Genomic DNA, 22,144 nt, shown 5'->3' with positions numbered 1-22,144 from the left:
ACTGAAGTGATTCGGCTTGGTAGGAAGCAAAGGTGTGCTCACACATACAGCTCAGCATTAATTAAGGGGAAGAAGAAGAAGAAGAAGAAGAAGAAGAAGACTCATGATTAGTCTTTAATCTTTGGATTCTCCCTTTAATATCATCACTGGCTGTTTATTCACACTTACAGTTCTAATAATAATGCTACTGTTCTCTCAATATTTAGGTGAGGACTTGGCTTATTTAAGGCAGTTGTTATTTACATATTTACATATTATTCCAAATGAATGATTTTCTGTTAGATTTTGTTTGATGATAATTTATGTAAGTGGCTAAAATCAGTTTTTCCTTGTGTCCTGGTTCTGAGTGCAGGGGGCGCTCAAGGCGCAGTCTATACGCTGACTATACGTGTCAACGCGTCACAGCGTTACACTTCAAAAAAATGGAAGTATGACTTTGATGTGTGCTGCCTCTGCAGGAGTGATTAAAAAGAAAAGAATATAACAGTGGTGTTATATAGTCAGTGGGACTTCAGACAATAATCTGAACAACATTTACTGCAGAGGCGAATGTGTTTCCAGGGAGTGCTTATCACAAATGTTTCCTTTAATGTGTGTTTTTATGGCTTACTGCAGGCTAAATAAATGTCTGGCAGCACGCACGGCTTCACCTTTGTTCTTTAGCAGTAAAGTCAAATATGAGAAGGAGAGGGAGGGAGAGAGGGAGGGAGGGAGGGAGGGAGAGCTTGGCGTGCTCTCTCACTCTTACTCTTGTGTGCTGTCAAACTAAAATGAGTTTTCTTGACATGGCAGATGAACGCACTGACGGTGACCTGATCAATAAATCAATAAAAGCTTATTGAGTTTCTCCCTTGTCAGTTGTATCTTCTGCTCCTCTTACTCCTTATGCATCTGTGACGTCACCCATAAGAGTCTGAACTTTTGAAGTCTCGAAGTTGTTTTATACGCGACACAAACACACAAACTACAGACTTGTGAAGCAGTTGATTTACTGAATCATTAGAATCCGTCTGACACTAAATACACCAGACTCCTCTGTTAAATATTGAGATCTTAGGCATGATCTACAGTTTGGCATTGGTAATCGGCAATCGGTTTATTGACGTCACGCTTGGAACTTTGTCAGAGCAGGTACTAGAAAAGCAGCAGTAACACTGGTGTCCATCTTTGAATTTCTTCTAAACTGGAACAGACTTTACAAAACAGACATGACCAATCATTCATCAGGAAAATGTTTACTGATGTTATAAATCTATTGAGAAGCACATTTGTTTTGCAACCAGTGGAGTTGCCCCCTGGTGGCTATAAGTCCTCAAGTCCTCTAGTTCCCTTGGTGAAGTCAATAAGAAGGTGACTTCACCAAGGGAACTATGTGATGTAATGATGTGAATAATGATGCAATAATGACTGAATCTGTTTGTGTTGTTCAAACAGAGGCAGAATAATCACATCAGAAACTAAAGTTACACACTGCAGCTTTAATTTTCAAACAGTTGTAACAATGTATTTTGTTTTATGGGGAAAAAGAAATCATCCTGGTGCTGGTGCTGTCACAGAGGTTGGTGTGTGTTTCTCTATAAACCCCCACCCAACCACTCCACCTCTCCCTCTCCCTCGCGTCTCTCTCTCCCCCCTCAGCTCTGACTCAGGATCAGATCGGGATCTCCACCTTCTTTCATCCTCCTGCTCCTCCTCCTCCTCTCTGGTTTCTCTCTCTCTCTCTCTGACAGCAGTGAGAGGTGACTGTGAGCCAGCTGTTTCCTCCACTGAAGCCCCGGGAGTCAGTCAGTCAGTCATTCAGACACACAGACAGTCAGACAGACAGACAGAGCAGCTCCAGCACAGCAGCGTCTTCACTTGGTGTGAATAGCGGGACAAGGAGACAATGGACAGAGATCACAGCGACTGTAAAGTCCCGCACTGGTTTGAATGAAGTGGAATATACCAAGTCATGCGCGGATGGAGTCGTGTTGTAACAAGTGGCCCAGCGGACAGTTCTCTTTGTGACCTCGCGCATATCTCCTGAATCTATTAGTGCGTGTGCGCTTCTGTGGATTATCATAACAAAAGCGCGTCTCGGGACAAAACCCTCATAAACGCTGCGGCTGTTCCATTAGAAGACGCAGAAACGAGGACAACCACGTGGTTTATTTAAAGGAGCAGAGGCGATGAAAACAGCAAAACAACGGAGATAACTTTCATTCCCAGGAGTTAAAGTAAGTCTTTTGTGTGTGTTTGGGCTAACATGCGGAGCTTGTACTTTTTTAAACCTGCGGACGAACCAGTGCTTGGTTCCTTGCCAAACCTGCTTTGAAAAACCTCAAACAAGTATTGTTACGTTTCATGTTTGGCAAAACTGCGCATATACCAGAACGCAATTTACGTTTTAGAATTAAATATAACATTCTCTACAGTTCGGCATATATCTAACAAACAGCTTATAAATAATATATTTAACACTCACTTGGCAAAGTCTGACTGACTTGGGTGTTTGTAAGCTGTGTTAACAAGTCACGAAAGTTTCGATTCTGTTCAGTTTAAGTTCTGATTTGGGTTATTTTTGATGCCGATTTTCCCTCAAGCTTCCATTTGACAAGAGTCAGAGGTTTAATCTATACTTGCATCAACAGGCTTTGTCTAAATGCAAGGAAAGGTCAATTATGGGTGTTTTTTACAATGGGGTTTGGTTTTGTCATTCCACACATGCACCATGAACACCTGCTCCAACTTTGCTGTCTCCTACCACCCAGTTCCCAGCACCTCCATGTGAGTTCTCTATATAGATTACAAACATATACAAGGGTAAGATGTCAGATGTCTGTCAGATCTGTAGATCTCCCTCTTCCTCCTCCTCCTCCTCCTCCTCCTCTCCCTGCCTTCCACTCTGGCATAACCAGACTCTAATGTGTCTGTCTACTGTTACATAGCTATGTTGCCACTGTGACCTAATCAGGGCTGGTACCTGGAATAGAAGAGAGCTTTCCTTTTGTGCATTCTGCTTCACCAGAAGCCTCTAGGTCACTGGGTTCTGCTCCTATTAGCCAGTTTAAATTTCTTGCTGATCTTACAACACACTCACACTCTCACACACACAAACTCTCTCTTTCTCCGCTTTTTAAAATACGCTCGATCTGCAGTCTCTGCTGCTGCACCGTCTTAACATCTGTCATTTGTGACACATTGGTCTGACCCCCGTCATTGTCAGGAGAGGATGTTGAAACGCTCATGAGGTTGTGCAGATGTGATGGAGGCTCCCAGCAGGCCCACGGTGCAGGTCAGACAGATGACGAGGGCATTGACAGAAACTGGCAACAGCTGGTGTGCATACGCTGGGTCAGTGTGTGTGTTCCTGCATGGCGGTTGTTTTTTTCACAGTCTTTGAACGCACATCCTCTGAATACACCGAGGTCAAGGCAGTGGGTGGTTAAATACTCCAAATACAACAGTGCCTTTGATAAGACCAGGGTTGTGTCCACACCAGAGGTCTACGTCATGAAATCTTAACAGTTCCCAATAACTTTCCCTCCAGATGGTTCATGGAAATGTATTCATAGAAAGAAGGTCTTCTGGAAAAGAGTCTCAGTTTCACTCCGTCTTTATTATCAATGAAGAAGCAATGACTTGACACTAAGTCGTCACTTTCTACTGAATTTCAGGAGAATCAGCAGCGTTTATTGAAAATTGTCGACATGTTTCCCCCCGATCTGATCCATTATATGTGTAACTTATGGTTCTGCTGCGTTTGGTCTTTGTGAACAGAAAGGATATAAGATCATTTGTATGTTGTGACCTTCATCTGAAAACAGGCTCTGTATTTGCAGCCGTCTTCGCTGTACAAGCACAATTTTTCCTGATTTGACATAAAACAAATCACTTCCTATGTGCAGCACAATGAGATCCAGACCCCTCTACACAGAGAAACACAGAGAGACCTGTTAGACTTTATCTGTATTTTGTACCTCGGTTGTACCCGGTTGTAAACCCGTTTGTTTGCTACAAGGCAATTGTGCAAGCCACTACTGCACCGTGTGGCCCTAAACATATAAATACAACGTAAAAAAAATCGGTTGGGAATATCGGTTGATTAAATTATAATTGGCCGGTGTATTTGGTGTCCTACATTTACACTATGGTCTTTTATGTGTGAGTAATTGTGTTGAAATTGTGTGCAAAATTCCAAATTCCACCTGTGATTCCAGATTCCTCTGCAGAATTTATAGACAGGCACAGAAGGATTTATAGCTGTTTACTGCTCTCTGATCACTAAATCATTGGTTGGGAGTGGTGAGAGAATTGAAGCAATTTTCAACCAAGTCTTAATAAATCAAAAGTAGAATCAAAGTAGTAACATTTTTAATTTGTTTCAGCACAACAACAACAACAACAACAACAATAGATGAATGGTAAAGTGTCTATAACTGTCAAAAAGGAGTGTTTTGATTTGAAGCATTAAGCTCGCACCCTCGCTTTAATCTGTTAGTTATTAAAACACTAACATATTTGGATCACAGCTCTCTGTCCTTAATGACACATGACCTGAGGTCATGTGCCAATATTGACGTGGGTTTTATTGCGCTTTCTTGGCTTTTTTTTAGGTGAGTCCGCGCTGTGGGAAGTTGTTTCTTTTCTGGTGCTTGAGTAGTGATTTTTGCACTGAAGAGCCACTTAAAACTGGAAGAAGTCATGGCCGAGGAGACGGGATCAACATGTCTTGTGCGAGTTGCGGTTGTAAACTACAGCATGCAACCCTCGTTTCCCTGTCAACTCGCTCTCATTGTTATTGCTCACGCCCTGAATCGCTGTTCAACCACTGTTTGGATTTGAAGACTGTGAAGCATCCGATGATGTTAAAATCGTGTATGTTAATACATGTTCAATGAGCATCAAATTGTCAGAAGCACCAGATCTGGACTGAAATCTGGCCAATTGTCCTCTAGTGTGTGTTATTGTGTTTTATATCACTTGATTTACTTTATGCTGAAAGATTGTTGTGGAATCATTCATCAATAATGCTGAATAACTAAATCCTTCCTTCTGTACATTTAAACAAGACAGTTTGATAAATGTGGGTAATTGTAAAGTTACACAATTCATATATGTTTCCATACAAAGTTTTATGAATTTTCACCTGAGTTTGAAAGAAAACAAAAACAGTCTGATACTGACTCAACAGCATCAGGCCGGCAGCCATCTGCCTGTGGAAGCATGTTTAACAGCAGGGGATTGGCTCTCGTTAGTTCTGACAAAAGGAGCAGGAGTGGAGCGGATGGGGGTGGATGGGCGGGCGGGTGGGCAGCGAACATCTGTTCGGACATGCAGTAACCAGCCTCCGACCGTTTCTGTGTTGAGTGTCCACTGGAGACGGCAGATGATGGCTCTGCTGCAGACTGCATCTGTCTGTGGGAGGTGATGCTGGGAGCAGCAGGGATGGGAAATGGAAGGAATGTTTTAAAGGGGCATTCCACTAATAGTAGACCTACTGTAAAGCTGAGTTTACTGCCGACTCGCACTGTGTAAACAGTTGTATCACGTCTCCTCTGGCTTTGGAGAGAATAAAACACTTCATAAGTATAACCTTGTGTGTTATTATAGTTGTAAATATGACACACCTGCTGACCTAAAAGCAATTTGTTGGGGAGACCCTCCCATTGGTCACATTTAGGGTAAAAGCTTGGATTAGGCCGTAGTGCATCTGTCATGTGGGAACCAGAAATGATGTCATTTGTGCCGCTATTGCAGCGCTTCGTTGCACACCCCAGATTTTTTTACTCGACGTGTCCAAGGGACGACTGGTTGAGCAGATTTGTATCTAAAAGCAGCTACAAGACCACAGAGATTGTCACATAGGAGGTAGGATATGAATTTAATGGGCGTTATTAACAAAGTCACACAGAGAAGTAACCTCTATATCCATCTAAAAGTAGACGTTATCATGTTGACGTCAGCATATCCAAAGTTTCTTTTCTACCATAAACGTCTGTATCTATGTTGAGGAATCTTCAATCAGAGCATCTTAGTAGATTTATCCTGTGATCACTTCCTCCAAACCATTTCCCCTTAACCTTGTATTAGTTCAGATGTTTTTTTCCTCCGTGATAGTTGGACATTGCCTCCTCCTTCTCCCCGTGCTCCTGCTGTTCCCTGTACACTCCTTTTAAAACCAGTCCCGTATCTTCCTCTGGTATGTGTGTCTGTGTTTGACGGGCACTGGCTCAGTGAAAGGCAGTCATTGATTAACTGGTGGGCTTGACTCTCTGGCCTTTGCTGAGGCTGTAAACCATCAGCTTTCCATAGCAACTGTCAGCCATGGTTGTGGGCATCCCTTTGTCTGCACCTCCTCTGCCACTTCACTGACGTGGGTTTAGTTGCAATTCCTTTGTCACAAACTACAACAAAAATCATAAAATTGCCAGATGTTTTTTCATCATAGTTAACTAAAAAAAAGTTAACTAAAATGCTGATAGTTAATACTTGGTGAGGAGAATGAAGGAGGATTTCCTCTGATGCTGATGTTGATACAGCAGTTGTTAGTGGTAGCATTTGTTAGCAGCAATGACATTGTCAGTTGACACAGAGGCTGTAAGCATTAGCATTTGTTAGCAGCAATGACATTGTCAGTGGACACAGAGTTTGTTAGCGGTAGCATTTTTTAGCAGCAATGAAATTGTAAGTGGACACAGAGGTTGTTAGCGGTAGCATTTGTTAGCAGCAATGAAATTGTAAGTGCACACAGAGGTTGTTAGCGGTAGCATTTGTTGCAATGAAATTGTCAGTTGACACAGAGGCTGCAGTAGCATCAGAGGTTGTTTAGCATTTGTTGGGTTTGTTAGCAGTAGCATTTTTTGTTGGACACAGAGGTTGTTAGCGGTAGCATTTGTTAGCAGCAATGAAATTGTCAGTTGACACAGAGGCTGTTAGCAGTAGCATCTGTTAGCAGTAATGACATTGTAAGTGGACACAGAGGTTGTTAGCGGTAGCATTTATTAGCAGCAATGAAATTGTAAGTGGACATAGAGGTTGTTAGTGGTAGCATTTGTTAGCAGCAATGTCATTGCAAGAGGTTGTTAGCAGTAGCATTTGTTAGCAGCAATAACATTGTAAGTTGACACAGAGGCTGTTAGCAGTAGCATTTGTTAGCAGCAATGACATTGTAAGTGGACACAGAGGCTGTTGGCAGTAGCATCTGTTAGCAGTAATGACATTGTCAGTTTATACAGAGGTTGTTAGTGGTAGCATTTGTTAGCAGCAATGAAATTGTAACTGGACACAGATGTTGTTAGCGGTAGCATTTGTTAGCAGCAATGTCATTGTACGTGGACACAAAGGTTGTTAGTGGTAGAATTTGTTAGCAGCAATGACATTGAATTAAATCTGTCAGTGCACTATATTCACAACAAACCTGATTCAGAAGATATCACTTCAGCTGTTTTCAGACATGACCTCTGGAAAATATGTGGAAAATTGCATCTGGGCATTTCTGGTATCTCATATTGAACATATGATGAATGTAGTTAACACTTAAAGCAAACTCGGCTGACTCCATATGAACTCACTGTGGTAGAATGTGAAGCGTTCTCGCTCTGACCACCTCTGGTTCCTCTGATCTAATCTTCTGGGAAATGTACTTGAGGCCAGGCCGACGCACTGGAAAGATTTAATGTGGTCGCACCACAGATGATGGAATAGTTTTTGTCCACAAGCACATTTCAGATCAGGTCCAGGGCTGCCAATCTTTTAAATGCCACAGAACCCTTGAGGCATGATGTGGCATTAATGCTGATTGGCCTGAATGGTCCCAAATAAATACTCACACAAGGTTTTAACATTATTATTCTTGACAGCTCTGGTATTAAGTTACTTTGTTCCTTTATTATGATCTTTTATTTTTCCTAATAAAGACCACTATACTCTAACATATAGTACACATTATATCTTGTATTTCTACATACATTTATATGTATATTTATATATATGTGTATATATATTGTTTCTCTCTCTCTCTCTCCCTCACTCTCTCTCTCTCTCCATATATATATATTATATATATATATATATATATATATATATATATATGTATATATATATACATATATATCAGGGTACTATATATATGTATGGAGAGAAATACAACATATATATACATATAGATATACACACTTCATTGACTCATATGTCAGCCTGATTGGCTGACATATGAGTCAATGAAGAGACAGTAGATTTTTCTTCCCGTTGGTTCTTGAAGCTGTTTTTCTTCTTATAAAACATTTCATCATATTCACTGTTGATGACACAGACCTCTCACAGAAAATGTGACGTGTCTTTGTAACTGTGGTGCAGGTTTATCTGCTATAATACCTATGAGCTCTTGCATCCGTGTGTTCTATGTTCGCCTTTTCTTATGGTGCATTAATTAAAATTCTTCGTAAGTACTGAAACCATTAGTCGCTTCATTGAATCGACACATACTTGACCCCAACACATTGATAATCAATTGACTAATTGAGTAATTCATCAAGCAAAAGAAACAACAATGAAAACAAATCACATTTAAGAGTCCATATTAGCCATCTTACATGAAATAAATGTACTTAAAAGTATTTTACATGTTTTTATTATTAGCACACCCTTAAGTGATGAAATCTTCTGTTTAAAGGAAAACAACCTGTGTCCTTCACATTATGCTGACTGTCAAGAACTCTTTAGCTTTAAAGAAGCTTTACTTCATCTGCTCCAGGTGTTTGCTTTACAGAATGTTGTCTGTAATCCACTTAGGTATCTGCAGTTATTTAGTCAATGGGGTTATAGTGTCCTTGTCGGAGGGCAATGATGATCTTCACAGCACAACGTGTGTCCTTTCTCCCCCACGATGTAAGAAAAGTCGATACCGGTAATAAAATTGATTAAAAAACATAACTTATTTTAATATAGCTCTTTTAATACATTGTTCTGGTTAGTTTTAAGCAGAGTGATTCTGGACTACAGTGCTGGGCTCAAAAGAATGCACTCTCTGTAATTAGCAGAATAGCTACTGCAGTGTTGGGGAAGAAATCATTCTCACACTGATCAGGAAACCAATATTACTGATTAACTGGGGGGATTTCACAAATCACACACACACACTGCACTCATTGTCTTTGCTATGACTCCAATCCCTCGCACCGACCTTTCCCATATGACTTCATGCGTTGCAATTATGTAAATGGCAATGTGTCATATTTTCCTGTTGGAAAGAGAGGAGGAAACACGGCCGTCGATTAAAATGATCTCTGCGTCTGCAGCCGTTCATTTTGCTGAGGTCAGCCTTTCACAGAATTAGTCCTGAGATGTTTGTCAACCGCTGGTTCTTGGAAGAATCCTGATGTTCTTATCCTGGGTCAGGGTCAGTGGGTTTTGATGAAGAAGGGGAAAAGGGAGGAGGAGGAGGGAGAGATACTAGTGTGTTTTAAATAACTGACTATAAAAGGGTTAGCAGAAATGTGGAGCTGATAGTTCAAATCAAAGCTTCTGGACTGTTGGTGGTGACTGGTACATGAAAGGAGAAACTAACCCAGTTATACTAGTTCTGTACTTTGATGAACAATCCCTGCAGTAATAATGTCATGGTGTAACACTTGAACATACTAATGTGTATAACTGATTTCAAATTAAAATAAATGAGGCTTTTATATGTACTTTAGAGCTAAGAAACAATTATGTGCACTATCAGCGCAAATCAGTGACTTTCAAATGAGGACAACTTGCAGGAAGAAGGTTCCAAAGTACCTGTGGGCTGTTGTGTGTCAACATGGCTCCATATGGTTAGGAAGTGCCTGAACAAGTTAGTAACCAGATTGCGGCGCAGCGGCAAACCACGGGAAAAAGAAGCCGCACACAGGTCGTTACTGAGTCAGTATTGAAAAACAGACGGGAGAGAGCTTTTAATTTGGTACAAAGACAGTCTGGCATTTTAGAGACCGACCCAACAGTGTGAAGGACATTGCACAAAGTCAATCTTGTCAACTGCAGAGAAGATGAAAGCCACCACTCGCATAACTGTGCTAAACAGCAGGATTACACATGAAAGCAGCCTGATGACTGCTGGCAGCACATCCTCTGGTCACAGATGAAACCAAAAAGAATTTGTTTGGACCGGATCGGCTTCAGCATGTTTGCTGTGGACCGGACCAGGACCACCACAGAGACTTTACAGCGCCAACCATTAAACACGGAAGTGGGAGTGATCCCAAAACCAGTCTGATACAGTCAATGTATAACATTTACAACCTATATACAGTATGTATATATGTACATATATACATATATATGTACATATATATATACATATATATATATATATATATATCGAGCAACTTTAAAAACATAGTTCCCTAAATGTCTTACAAATATTCTGCCGCCCTAGATAAGAAATAAATAAGCCACAACATGCCATGAGTTGTATACACAAATTCTGGTTCCAAGTATTGTATTGGCTCATCTCTATTAAAGACATAGACTTAGACATAGATGTATGGATGTAGATCTGGGGCTGTAATGGGCCATTTCATGTACCATTTCACTTTAATACCACACAGTTATTTGTTATTTGCAGTTGCTCCCCAACAGTTTGCAACCGTGCTCTCAATTTCACACATTCACTACTCTCTTGTCGCCACAAGATTTTGACCTGTACTTCTTGGAAGTTTCCAAAAAACATGAAAAACATGTTTTTTCCGTTTCACACATCCAACACCTATTATACACTTTGAAAATATTATATCTCAGTCACAAAGCTCACATTTCCGTTGTTTGCCCCAAAATGTAATATGTAATGATGCTGAAAGATTACTGGTACATGAGATTGAAGTTTTGAAAAAATGTCAGAGGGACCACCCTCCCTGCCGTGGAGAAAGTTGATCCCCAGAGAGTTTGACCTCCATCACCCCAGGGTTCAACTTTCCTGTCACTGCAGCTGATTAACCTCTATGATCACTCAGGGAAATGCTACCTTGGAAGACGAGACCTCATGGGTAACAAAAGACAGAAAGACTTTTGAAAGGATACTGAAAAACCTTCCAGTGACCTGAAAGCATTTTCTTTTTTAAAGAATGTATTTTAGTGTTTTGGTGACAAAGCCTTGAACGTGATCACCGAGACATTGCTAACTTTCTGGAGAAGCTACGACCAAGAGAATGTTAGTTAGAGAAAAACAAAGTCATAAATATGTTGAGCAGCGTGTCGAGGTGCCAGAAAACAGACTCATCCCAAACATCTTTCACCTAAAAGTCTAAATAAAAGTCTTAGTGGTTAGGGGGTGTGGTTGATGCATGGTTAACAGCTCCACCCATCCGTCTGTTTAATATAAGAATGGCATGTGTGCAGCTGATCGGCTCCCAGCTCCAGATAAGGTGAGAGAAGCCCCAATGTTTGAGCGGAGCCTGGCGCTGAAGACCAGAAACAGATGCCGTTACGTAATCGGACAGTTGAGATAAGATATTGATGACCTCCGAATTTTTCTTTATTTAGTGATCGTAAAACGTTGAGGCAGAGAAGGTCCCAGTGGACCTCCCCTCAGACGCCGGTTATGCCGTTTATTGGCGTTACACAAGTGCTCCCATTTAATTACCCTTCATTCCCGTAATTGCGAAACGAAGCAATGCCGTTTGTCTGTGTCGACACTGTGCGGGTGTGCTGTCATGGATCGCTGCATGATTTGTGATCCTAACCATTCCCACCACCTCCTCCTCCCCCTCGCTGAGTATGATAAATGACCTGTTTGGAGCATCTCCATATCCCCAACCATCCCAGGGACCTGGATTAAAACTCTGTGTCTCACAGGATCTTTTGTTGCCTCCCTGCTGTGTGGCTCCTCACTGCTGGAGGATCCATCATGATAAGTAGCCGCGCGACGTCGTAATGGTTGACTTGATGAGTGCTAATCGGTATCGAGAGACCGCCCAGTAATGGTCTTCATCACAGGCAGCGTTTCTCTGCAAGTGGATGAATTAATTAGGAAGATGTGGTGTGTTTAGCCTGACACTGTCTGGCTTTGCTTTGGGTTTTATTTGTACTGAACAGACGTCAGTGGAAATGTCAAATAGAACCAGAACAGTATGAACAACGCCAAATATATTGTTTGGTGTGCTTGAAGTGGACCGCTACTGTCCGGTATTTTTACTCTGATGAGTACCTAATTCATTATTATGCTCCAGAATACTCATTTCTTAGTGTGTTTAGCCTTTAGTGTCTAATGTTTTAGACATGAGCAAGAGTTTAAAATGTTGTCATCAATGTTAAGTTATATGCACTGGCTGAAAATGTTTAAAATGTAAAGTTATTGGTTTAGTTATGGAGACAGAGGGGACTACTTATTGTTTCCCACTTGACACACTGTAAAGAGCTAATGTTATCGACTGACTCGACACAGTAGTAAATCAGGCTGCACGACAGTGAACCACAGGCAGAGCCACTGTGGGCTGATAGAATCCTTGTTGTTTAGATGTAGTGCTCGCTAGAGTCAGACTGTCCCACTGGATGATCTTGAAGTGAGTTAAATAATTGGGTCTCTTTTTGCACGAGGTACTGACGCGTCGCTATCTCGTTGTTGAACATCCTTCTCCAACCGGAAACTTGCATTTGGGTCATTTTGTAAAACTGCTCATTTCCTGCCACGTAGTCCACAGACTAAATAAAGGTTTTCACACGGCTGCTTCCAACAGTAACTTCAAATTGGTTATTCCATGACCTCCATGTTTGAAATCCTTCATGTGGATTAACCTAAGTGACACATTCACAGCGTTGTCTTATTGATTTCTGATTCCTGTGTAGTTCATGTTCTCTGTATTCAGCATGCTCCTGAAGTGAAAAGCTCTTGAGACGGACTGGGACGTTCAGTTAAAAGAGTGATTAAAAGTCTACAAATATTCTGGTGGTCAAGTCAACACTAATGGGTTTTGAATGAGTGAATTACCACAGGGAAATTATCGGCCGTGTGCTTTAACCTTTTCTTCCATCTTGGTTTTAGGTGATGTAGAGTATTGGAAAGATGCTTTTCACTGTATTTACCATAAAGTATATACTGTAGCAGGAAAACAGTCTTAATATTGACCTTCAATATCCCGCAGCTGTGATTATATGAAGGTTAAATGTACACTATATAGACTGAAGGGTTATTGTTACTGTCCTTCCTGATAAAGTAACAATCAGAAGAATTCCTCATTTTAAGATGACTGGTTTTGAATGGATGTTGATAATATAACACATATTTAACCAGAATGATTTAACCTTTTTTTAAATGTAGTTGTCTGAGCTGTAGCTCTTACTTTCTTATATCTCCTTATTTTCTATCACAGGACAGTGGAGTAACACAGTATGTGTTGGTACAACATCGCCATTGATTGTGTATTAATAGATGGTATGTGTGAGCTCTCTTTCCAAACTTTTAACTTTTAACGAGGGCCATATTTGATAATGTGAAGATTTCATGGTCCTTTTTTTAACAGTAACATTTACATACAGATGCGCTGTTTTGTAAAAGTTACATTTTCATTATCACAATTATCATTTTTAAATGGAAATGGAACCAAATCTAAGGAGTGAACAAATGAAAAGAAAAATTCCCTTTCTTTCCATATGAGAAGTCAAATAACATAATTGGTGATGTACCAGCATGATTATTAGTCCAAGTCCTGGCCATAAATAAGACATTCTAAAACCGAAGCTGTACAACGTCTCACTGTAAATTGCCCACGGGCCGGACTTTGGACACGCCTGCTCTACTCAACTCGTAGCACGGCTGCACGGAACTGCCAAACTAGTGACTTGTAAAGCAGTTGTTTTCAGTGTAACTGAATCATTAGAATCAGTTCAATAGAAATATTTGTTCACAGACTCGTTCAGTACTACTCTGACACAGACACTGAACTGAAATACAGCTGAACAGGCTGTGATTCGGCTCACGATCTCCGGCTTTCAGCAGTGCTGTCACTTAACACACCAGACTCCTCTGTTAAAAGACATGTTCTCGCTAAACGCTGGAGATGAACGCATGTTTTTGTTTGACTCTTGTGTCGGATGTCGTGCTCATGGCTCTTTGAGTGAAAACATTACAGACATAACATTTTAGTATCGGCTCAGCTCGCTTGGAACCAGAGCAGGTACCAAAACAAAGCACCAGGTCCCAGGTAATGGAAAAGCAAAACATCCCAGAAGAGTGGAGCCAAGTGTAATGGAACAACACCATAAGGACTGTGTGCATGCGAGTGAGCGAGTGAATCAGCTGCCAGCAGCGATATGTGCTGAAAGAACAGTGGAGAGGAAAAGAAATGTCTTCTCTCATCCATCAGTAGCACCCTCTGTGTATATATATATATATATATATATATATATATATATGTATATGTATATATATATATATATATATATATATATATATATATATATATGTATATATGTATATATATATATATATATATATATATATATATATATATATACACATACACATCAGAATGTCACCACACTGGGAAATCATGCATGTGTTTAATGCGATGTACTCACAGATACTTCACTTCCACTCTCTACATGACACATGTACTTTCCACAGCATCAACAACAGAAGACAAACTCAGTCAGTGGAAAAACCAGTAGATACAAAGCATTCACACTTTGCCTTTCTCGTCAGTCTCCACAAAGTTGCTGTACTTTGAGCTACATGCTAACGCCAAGTACACGTCACTCCATTGTTGTGCGTGTTGTTTAATGTTGTGTGCCGCTCATGAGCTGTCTTGTGATCTGTAGTCTTCTCCGTGTGTGTGTGTGTGTGTGTGTGTGAGTTCACACTACAGGGTCTGCATGAGATATGGCGATGCAAGAAAACACGAAAAGACACTTGTGAAGTGACATGATGATGAGAGTGATGTGTGAAACCAGGCTTAATTTAGCTCAGTTTCATGTAGCTCGACCACTTAGCTGAATCTCATCTCTGTCACTTGTATTGATTCTCTATTTAATTTATTCCCCCTCCGTCTCCACGATGAACCGCTGTTGTGTTGGTGTTCGGGCTCGGCCACTGTCGCCTCATCCATGTCTGTGCTTGGTTGGCTGATCATGTATCCAGCAGATTCTGTGACACAGTCAGGAGCGGCTGGATTAGTAACAATTAGCCTCCAGAACCCCAACAGCTAGCACTGTAAATTAGGATTAATCGCAGATTAACTTCTTAATCGTCAGTATTATTGTTTTCAGTTTTGATAAAACCTTTGTAGTCCCTTCAGTCATTGCTGCCAACTATGAAATTAACTTGAATTATTCATGTAAATTAACAGCCTTAGTTTCCCTAACTGAGATTATACCATTGTGTCATAAGAAAAGCAGCGTTAGATGAGATTATACCATTGTGTCATAAGAAAAGCAGCGTTAGACGTGCGTTTGTGACCGAGTCATCAGTGTTGTTTCATATTTGCCCATCATCTTTTTCACAGAACCGGGTAAAATAAGTCATAGTGTGTCAATAATAGATTCACCAGAACCGTGAACAGTACATACATGCTGCTTCAAGCTGAGTTCTTTGACCCAACTTTTTCTTTGGCACTGCCGGAATTTATCTTCACCAGAGGAATCGTGTTTGAACGAGTTGTGCGTGTTGTGAGTCAGAGAGGTGATGGGTGGAGGAGGAGGTGGAGGAGGAGGAGGAGGAGGAATCCAGAGGAAACAGGAGCTAGGTGAAGGAGTCAGATAACAGCTGAAGCAGACAGCATGAAGACACCGTGGCTGAGCCGACGTGGCTCTGCACACCACAGTATTAACATCCCCACGTCTGCCTTCTGTTGTTTTTCTTTTTCCTATCATGACCAAACTGATGGTGCGCTCATTTTCCTCCTGGTGAAACTTCCAACGACGGACAGAAACACTTTTAACTGCGGAAAATACCGACCAAAATTATGTCGAGGACTGTGTTGTAACCGCTGAAGGAAATGCTCATGGAAACTTTAAAAACAGGCCTCTGCACCACTTTATCTGAAGAAACACTAACGCAAACAAGCAAATGTCTCCGTTTGGACAGCACAAGCGGCGTCTGGCAGTCATCTGACCAATTTTAAGTGTCTTTATAAGTGGTATTTAGCACCAACATTGTACTTGTCAGCGATTCTTTACAAGCTCGTGATCTTGTGTGCACAGCACAGCAAATCATTCTGGAAATCTTCAGAGTGACGATGAAGGCCCCTTTTTTCTGGAGAGTTGACACAAACAATACACAATGTGTAACTGTGACCTTTTATATTAAGCTTGGAGAGTCACTGGAGTCATGCTGCGTATGTTTGGCTGATTAAATCGTTCATTAACATACCATAATAACCTTTCAGCATCATGTAAATCAATGATCTGAGAGAAAATGAGACCTTTTCACCTCCTCTAGACTCTGGTTAGAGCCTTGGGGCAATCTGGCTCATCATAATCTGACCAATCAGAGCAGTTTAAAGAGAGAGAGGGAGGGAACAACTGTCTATGTTGCAGATGTTGTGTAAATGTCCTTTGCTAAGTGTTGGAGATCAACACATGTTTTCAGGATTGTTAAGTGTTTTTAACCGATCTACAGCTCGGTTTGATGCTTGTGTCGAACGTCACACTTGTGACTCTTCCAGTGACATCGCTCGCTGACCAATCAGTGGCCGTCACATTTTAGTATCCGCTCAGCTCACAGGAGTCGAGCCAAGCCGAGAGTTTCAGTGATCGTTACCTTCATCTGTGAAGCACGTGTGTTTGTCCATGCTCGTCTTGGACGAGGGGCTCACAGCAGAGATTCTCCACCCTTTAAATGTTAGTATTTAACAATTAAACAGCTTATTTTTGCAGTGGTCATACTACAACTTTAAATATTCCCTGTATAAGAAACACACCACTAAAAAATGATGATGACAAATTCAAAACGCACACTCTCTCTGGCTGGTTTTTGGTAGGATTGTGATGCCTGGAGAGGATGAGTGGTTTCCTGAACGTTCTACACTATATGGGCACTGAAGAATACAGCGACTCATTTCCAGCCATATCTGTAACACTTCAGATTATTTTGAATTGGTGGACAAATCGTTTCCTAGAGATGTTTGCTAGATAAATCCTGCAAATTTGTTTGAGGACCCAAAACAATTCTCCTGTGACCCATCCTGTGGGTCCCGACCCAGTCTTTTGGAACTGCAGTAGCAACCAGTTGGACTCTTGCAAATAAAACCACTTGTAATGAGGAAGTTTTGCAGGATAAAGGGAGCGTCTGGCATGTCGGCCTCCTATGTCACATGGTAGTTTCCACCTTCAGGCTTCAATAGTCAACGGTCTTTTCTCCACTCAGGCTGGAAAACCTTTCCCCCGTAATCTCAGCAGCAACAATGGTGCTAAATTAGGAAAGCAATACTCATGTGATTGCTTATCTGTTATCAGCTGTAGGGCACATGAAGGGCCTGTACCAGTGTGCATCATTTGTTTTGACACCTCTAATCAGTATGGAAAGTGGATGGGATTGATGCAGTACTGTATAACCACAGTGAGCGAGCGTCTGTTCCAGCGTGAGGATCACGACTCATGACTCACAGCTGCTGTAATATTGTGTCTGCTGCTTCGGGGTTTGACAAAGTCAACCAGCAAATGATCCATGGATGTTTTTTGGAGCTGCAAAGCCAAAACAATGAGCTCGAAGACACTGAAACGCTCGTAAACACTCGTGAAAACATCGTTGCTGAGGTTTTTCTTGAGAGTTCCGAGAATTCCCAAGACCAACATGAACCACGAGTCATGTTGTTAGTGCTGGTTCTAACGTGTTCTTCGGTGCAAGTTTTTGAATGAAATTCACAAAAATTTCACCAGGTGAAATTTGGTGCAAGAAAAAGAGACATTTTGAAGCTAAATATCACATGAAGGCTTCATGGAACAAAGGACAAGTGGAATTTAGTTTGTGAAAACAGAGGTAATAATTCTCTACCTGGTAATGGCTATGTGATAAATGCATTAGTTCAACTATGTTATTACTTAAGTGTTAACTGAGGTGTGTGTTCGAGGAGGCAACGATGTATTATTACATTTAATTGTGAATATTTTCTGGTTTCTTTGCTCCATATAACAAAGAAATCATTAAAACCGAATGATTTCAGTTCATGGATAAAACGAGACATTTGAGAACTTCATCATTTCCAGGTTTGGAAACCACTGATCAACATTTTCTGACATGTGATTAAATAACTGAGCGATGAATCGATTCTGAAAATACTTGCAGCCGCACGGAGGTTGTATTTCTCTGCTCAAACCCAAATCGAGAATACTCACCAAACAATTCAAAAACATTTCTCTGAACTCGGTTTGTCTCCAGCCCTCAGGCTCAGCTCAGCTCAGCTCGACATCTTCAAACCTAAACTGACAAACAGGATGAATGGATTTTATCTGACAAACTGTTTATCTTAAATGTATCACTGAGTGTTTCTTGTAAATCAAGATTCACTCTATCATCCCTTTTGTTTGGACTTGAAAGTGTCCCAAAGAGCAGCGAGAGCATCTTATCTCCATAATAACAGGATGTTGGGGCAAGGGCACATCACACAGTTGATTGTATAAACTGATGAGTTTGATTTAGGGAGAGAAAGACTGGCTCATTCACTGTTGGGGCATTTTAGTCATTAAAAGACGAACTTAAATACAGGAAGTCCAAACTGGTGTGATACTTGAAGACGATCCTTTCTATTTGCTGTCCGCTGCGTCTTCCTCCATGTCTCTGTACAACCTGCAATAACAATAACTTTTTATGTGACTGGTTCATTCGTCATTCATGAATAATACAGTTAGGTATTTGTGGTTATTTACTTCCTAGCTGACAATGATGGAGAGAGCAGGTGCTCAATTACCTTTCATGAGTTAAGAGATTCAATGTGGATTGAAGATTCTGAATCCAATAATAATGTTCATAATAAAAACAATGATTAGGGCTGCAGCAATTACGATTCAAGATTACTAAATTAATCCTCACATATTTTGATGTTTTTTTCAATGTTTTTTTGATTTTATTTAACTTTTATTTAACCAGGAAAATCCCATTGAGATGAAGAATAGGCAGCAGCAAATACACTGGAAACACTGGACAAACAAAACTAATAAAAGAATCCAGATTAAATTTACAAACACATTAGGAAAAACAAGTGCATTTTTGAAACGGAAAAAGTATGGATTTAACCAAGGTTTCCGATTTTCATCTCTGATCAACATTTTCAACATTTCCTGACATTTTACGAACCAAACAAGTACTCATTTAATCGAGAGCATAATCAACAGATTAATCTAACGTGAAATTCATTGTTAGGTGCAGCCCTAATAATAACTACAACAAGAATAATAATAACGATGATAATGATAATGATAATAATGAATAATTATGGGAAGGAGTTGCAAGGTTTGAATACATTTAACATAAATAAAAAAGATGTGCATCTGAAAATATAAAAGCAACATTAAAATAATGAAACCATCAACAGTAAAATCAATAAAAATCAAGTCCCAAGATAGTGAGTGTTTAGAAGTGATTGAGAAAGTGATGTGTCCTCTGACAGGTTATATCACACATATACAGTAATGGTCTGAACAGAGAAGGTCTGGTCAGCTGGAGCTTTATTGTTAGACCCAGGTTTGGTTCATGTTGCATTTAAGCATTTAATAATGCAACAACAACAACAACAACAACAACAACAAAGAGCTGAAAGAAAGAAAGATGCTGATGCGAGTAGTTTTACAGTCTCAGCTTTTAACTGTCATGTGTTTGTTGTCCTTCAGTTAAGCTCGATTAGAAAAATGGAAACTTTACATTCTGCGCACGGATTGTCACATAAAGCTGAATGATTTAAACTGAACACATTTAGTTATCTAGTTCATGTGTTCATGTGTGTGGGGAGTGTCAGTGGGGTTTTTTAATGTGTGGAACAGATGAAAAGAACTGATGTTATTGCTGTTTTCCAGGCTGCATGCTGTGTTTTGGCCAGTCAAACTTCTTCCGCTTCAACCACCCCGAGGAGGCGTTCAGGATGAAGAGCATGATGCCCCAGGGAGGAAGTGTCTCCACAGGGGACTACAGACTCTGTGCAGGTACACGTCTCACCCTCTCATTTGTCTGCTTCACTGTATTTTCACAGCTGCACCTGAAACACTGTGCCAGGGAATTCCTCTTTTTTAAAAAAGAAACGAGCCCAGTGTGAATGAAAAGTCACTGAGCTTTTGTCACATGAATGAGAAAGCCTAGAAAAGGTGTTTCTCCTTGTGCGGGTCCATTGAAAGCTGAGCTTTATGTTGAACGGAAGGGCCAGATTGTTGCTGGTGTGTCGCAGGGTTGTTCATTTTTACAGGTTGCTGTTTGCACAGCAGTAAACCCTTGACATTTTTCCCTTTTTTAAATAGCTGGGCCGGGGTTCAGGAAGTGTAACAGCAGCTACTAAAACTCCACCAGTATATTTAATAGGTTGATTTATAGAATGACCACTGTATGGCTTTAATAGTCTTCTGTTTTCTTTCATTTACGGCAACGGTGGCACAGTGGTAGAGTGAGGGAGATTGTGGGTTCCACTCCCAGCTCTGTTAGTCTACATGGCGACGTGACCTTGGGCAACACACATGTTACTCCTCACGACTGTGCATGTACACCTGTGCATTGTCGTGTAAAGTAGAAAAGTTTTAAACAAACCATTTATGACCGAGTCACATGAAATGCTTCTCATTCACTTTGATTTGTCAAGTCTGATTCAAAAAGTTTTCAAAAACAGATTTTATTCTGAACCAGAGGGCGTGACATATGCACATGTGGCGTTTTGTTACTGCTAATGAGCAGACACTGCAGTCACAGAAAGATCGTTTGTTTACCACAGAAGCAGAAGCTTCTTCTATCATCACGCTGAAGGCTGCAAGCCAACCACAATCGGATCATTTTGCGTCCATGTGAGCGATGGAATTGTAATTTCCGATCAGAATGCATCATTTTGCACATGTAAACAAAGGCGAGTATGAGTTTAGCATAAACATTACACAGAACATAATGCACTCTTTCTACGTAGTTACTGTAGCTAACCTCCAGTAGCTGCTTCTTGCACCTTCAGTGTACATGTATCCTATGTTTCTTTATTTTCATAATTGCGTTTCAGTAAAGGGAGAAATTTCACACCAGTGTACCATAACTATCTCCTCCTCTGATGAAAGAAGGGGGAAATGAACACAATTAGAATTATTTTAAGCCAGAAAATTGCCTTATTTGAGCATATTTGCATTACTTATGTTAGTGATGTTATTACGGCTCTGTTACAGGGCTGATGTTGCTGTTCCTTTTAAAATGCAGTACCCATTGAACCCTGAAAGCTGAAGCGCGCTCAGCTGGGACGTGGTGCTGGAGTTCACACCATGCATGTTTTTATGAGCATCTCATTCCTCTACGTCTCCAGGCAAAGTTTTCAGCTGCACTCGCCTGTGTGTGTCTGTGTGTGTCTGTGTGTGTGTGAGAGTGTGTCTGTACTCGGCCTGCTCTACTACCGTGGATTTGCCAGAGCACCGTGTCACTTCCCTCCCCTCGCTGTTGACGCCGCCTGCCACCAGGGGACAAGTTTAGCTCACAGGCGTCCTGGCTGCCGTGGACTTCCTGACGCACTAATGAAAGCCTTCCGTTGTTTAGGAACGTACCATTTTCCTCAATTATGCATTCCTGAGCTGCATTCAGATGAAAAGTGCTTATACCACTCCCATGATTAAGAGGTCATATCTGTCATATCTGAGACTTGGAAATGACACTTGTTATCTGTGTTTAAAGCAAACTAAACTCAGCTGACCTTCTTTTTTTATATTGCGATTTTCTGCCTAAAATGAAATTGGTTTCTCTCATTCATTCATTTTTTAACAAGACTTTTATTATGAAATATTTGCACGACCTTTGACTTAATATGCTCCATACAGATTTGGCTGTTTATTGGGAGCTGATATCAGGCATTTTATTAAGACCAGAAAAATCCCCAAAGATAATAAAAGGCTGTGCTGTTATTTTTCTCATTTAGATCCAGAATTGGAGGACAGTTAACTCTCAAAAAGGTCATAATAATATAATAATACATTTTATTTATAAGCGCCTTTCAAAGCACCCAAGGACACTTTACAGAAAAGAATAAAG

At 40.7% G+C, this 22,144-nt stretch overlaps 1 protein-coding gene across 3 annotated transcripts in view; it reads left to right on the top strand.

Moving 5' to 3' along the window:
* The window catches only part of phldb1b (pleckstrin homology-like domain, family B, member 1b), a 103,901-nt gene that overhangs the window by 31,393 nt on the left and 50,364 nt on the right, over positions 1-22,144 (top strand). For 2 of the 3 annotated variants that reach the window (XM_044031980.1, XM_044031978.1), the window contains exon 5: positions 19,963-20,088. In XM_044031980.1, coding sequence (XP_043887915.1) covers positions 19,963-20,088 — 126 coding nt within the window. Of the gene's footprint in view, positions 1-1,774; positions 2,217-19,962; positions 20,089-22,144 lie in introns of those variants that run through there. The other variant, XM_044031979.1, reaches the window with a different exon arrangement.

The sequence above is a fragment of the Solea senegalensis genome, linkage group LG8 (genome assembly GCF_019176455.1).
Source record: "Solea senegalensis isolate Sse05_10M linkage group LG8, IFAPA_SoseM_1, whole genome shotgun sequence".
NCBI classification, from domain to species: domain Eukaryota; kingdom Metazoa; phylum Chordata; class Actinopteri; order Pleuronectiformes; family Soleidae; genus Solea; species Solea senegalensis.
The sequence above is the reverse complement of the archived record's forward strand: the minus strand, read 5'-3'. Positions and strand labels throughout refer to the sequence as shown.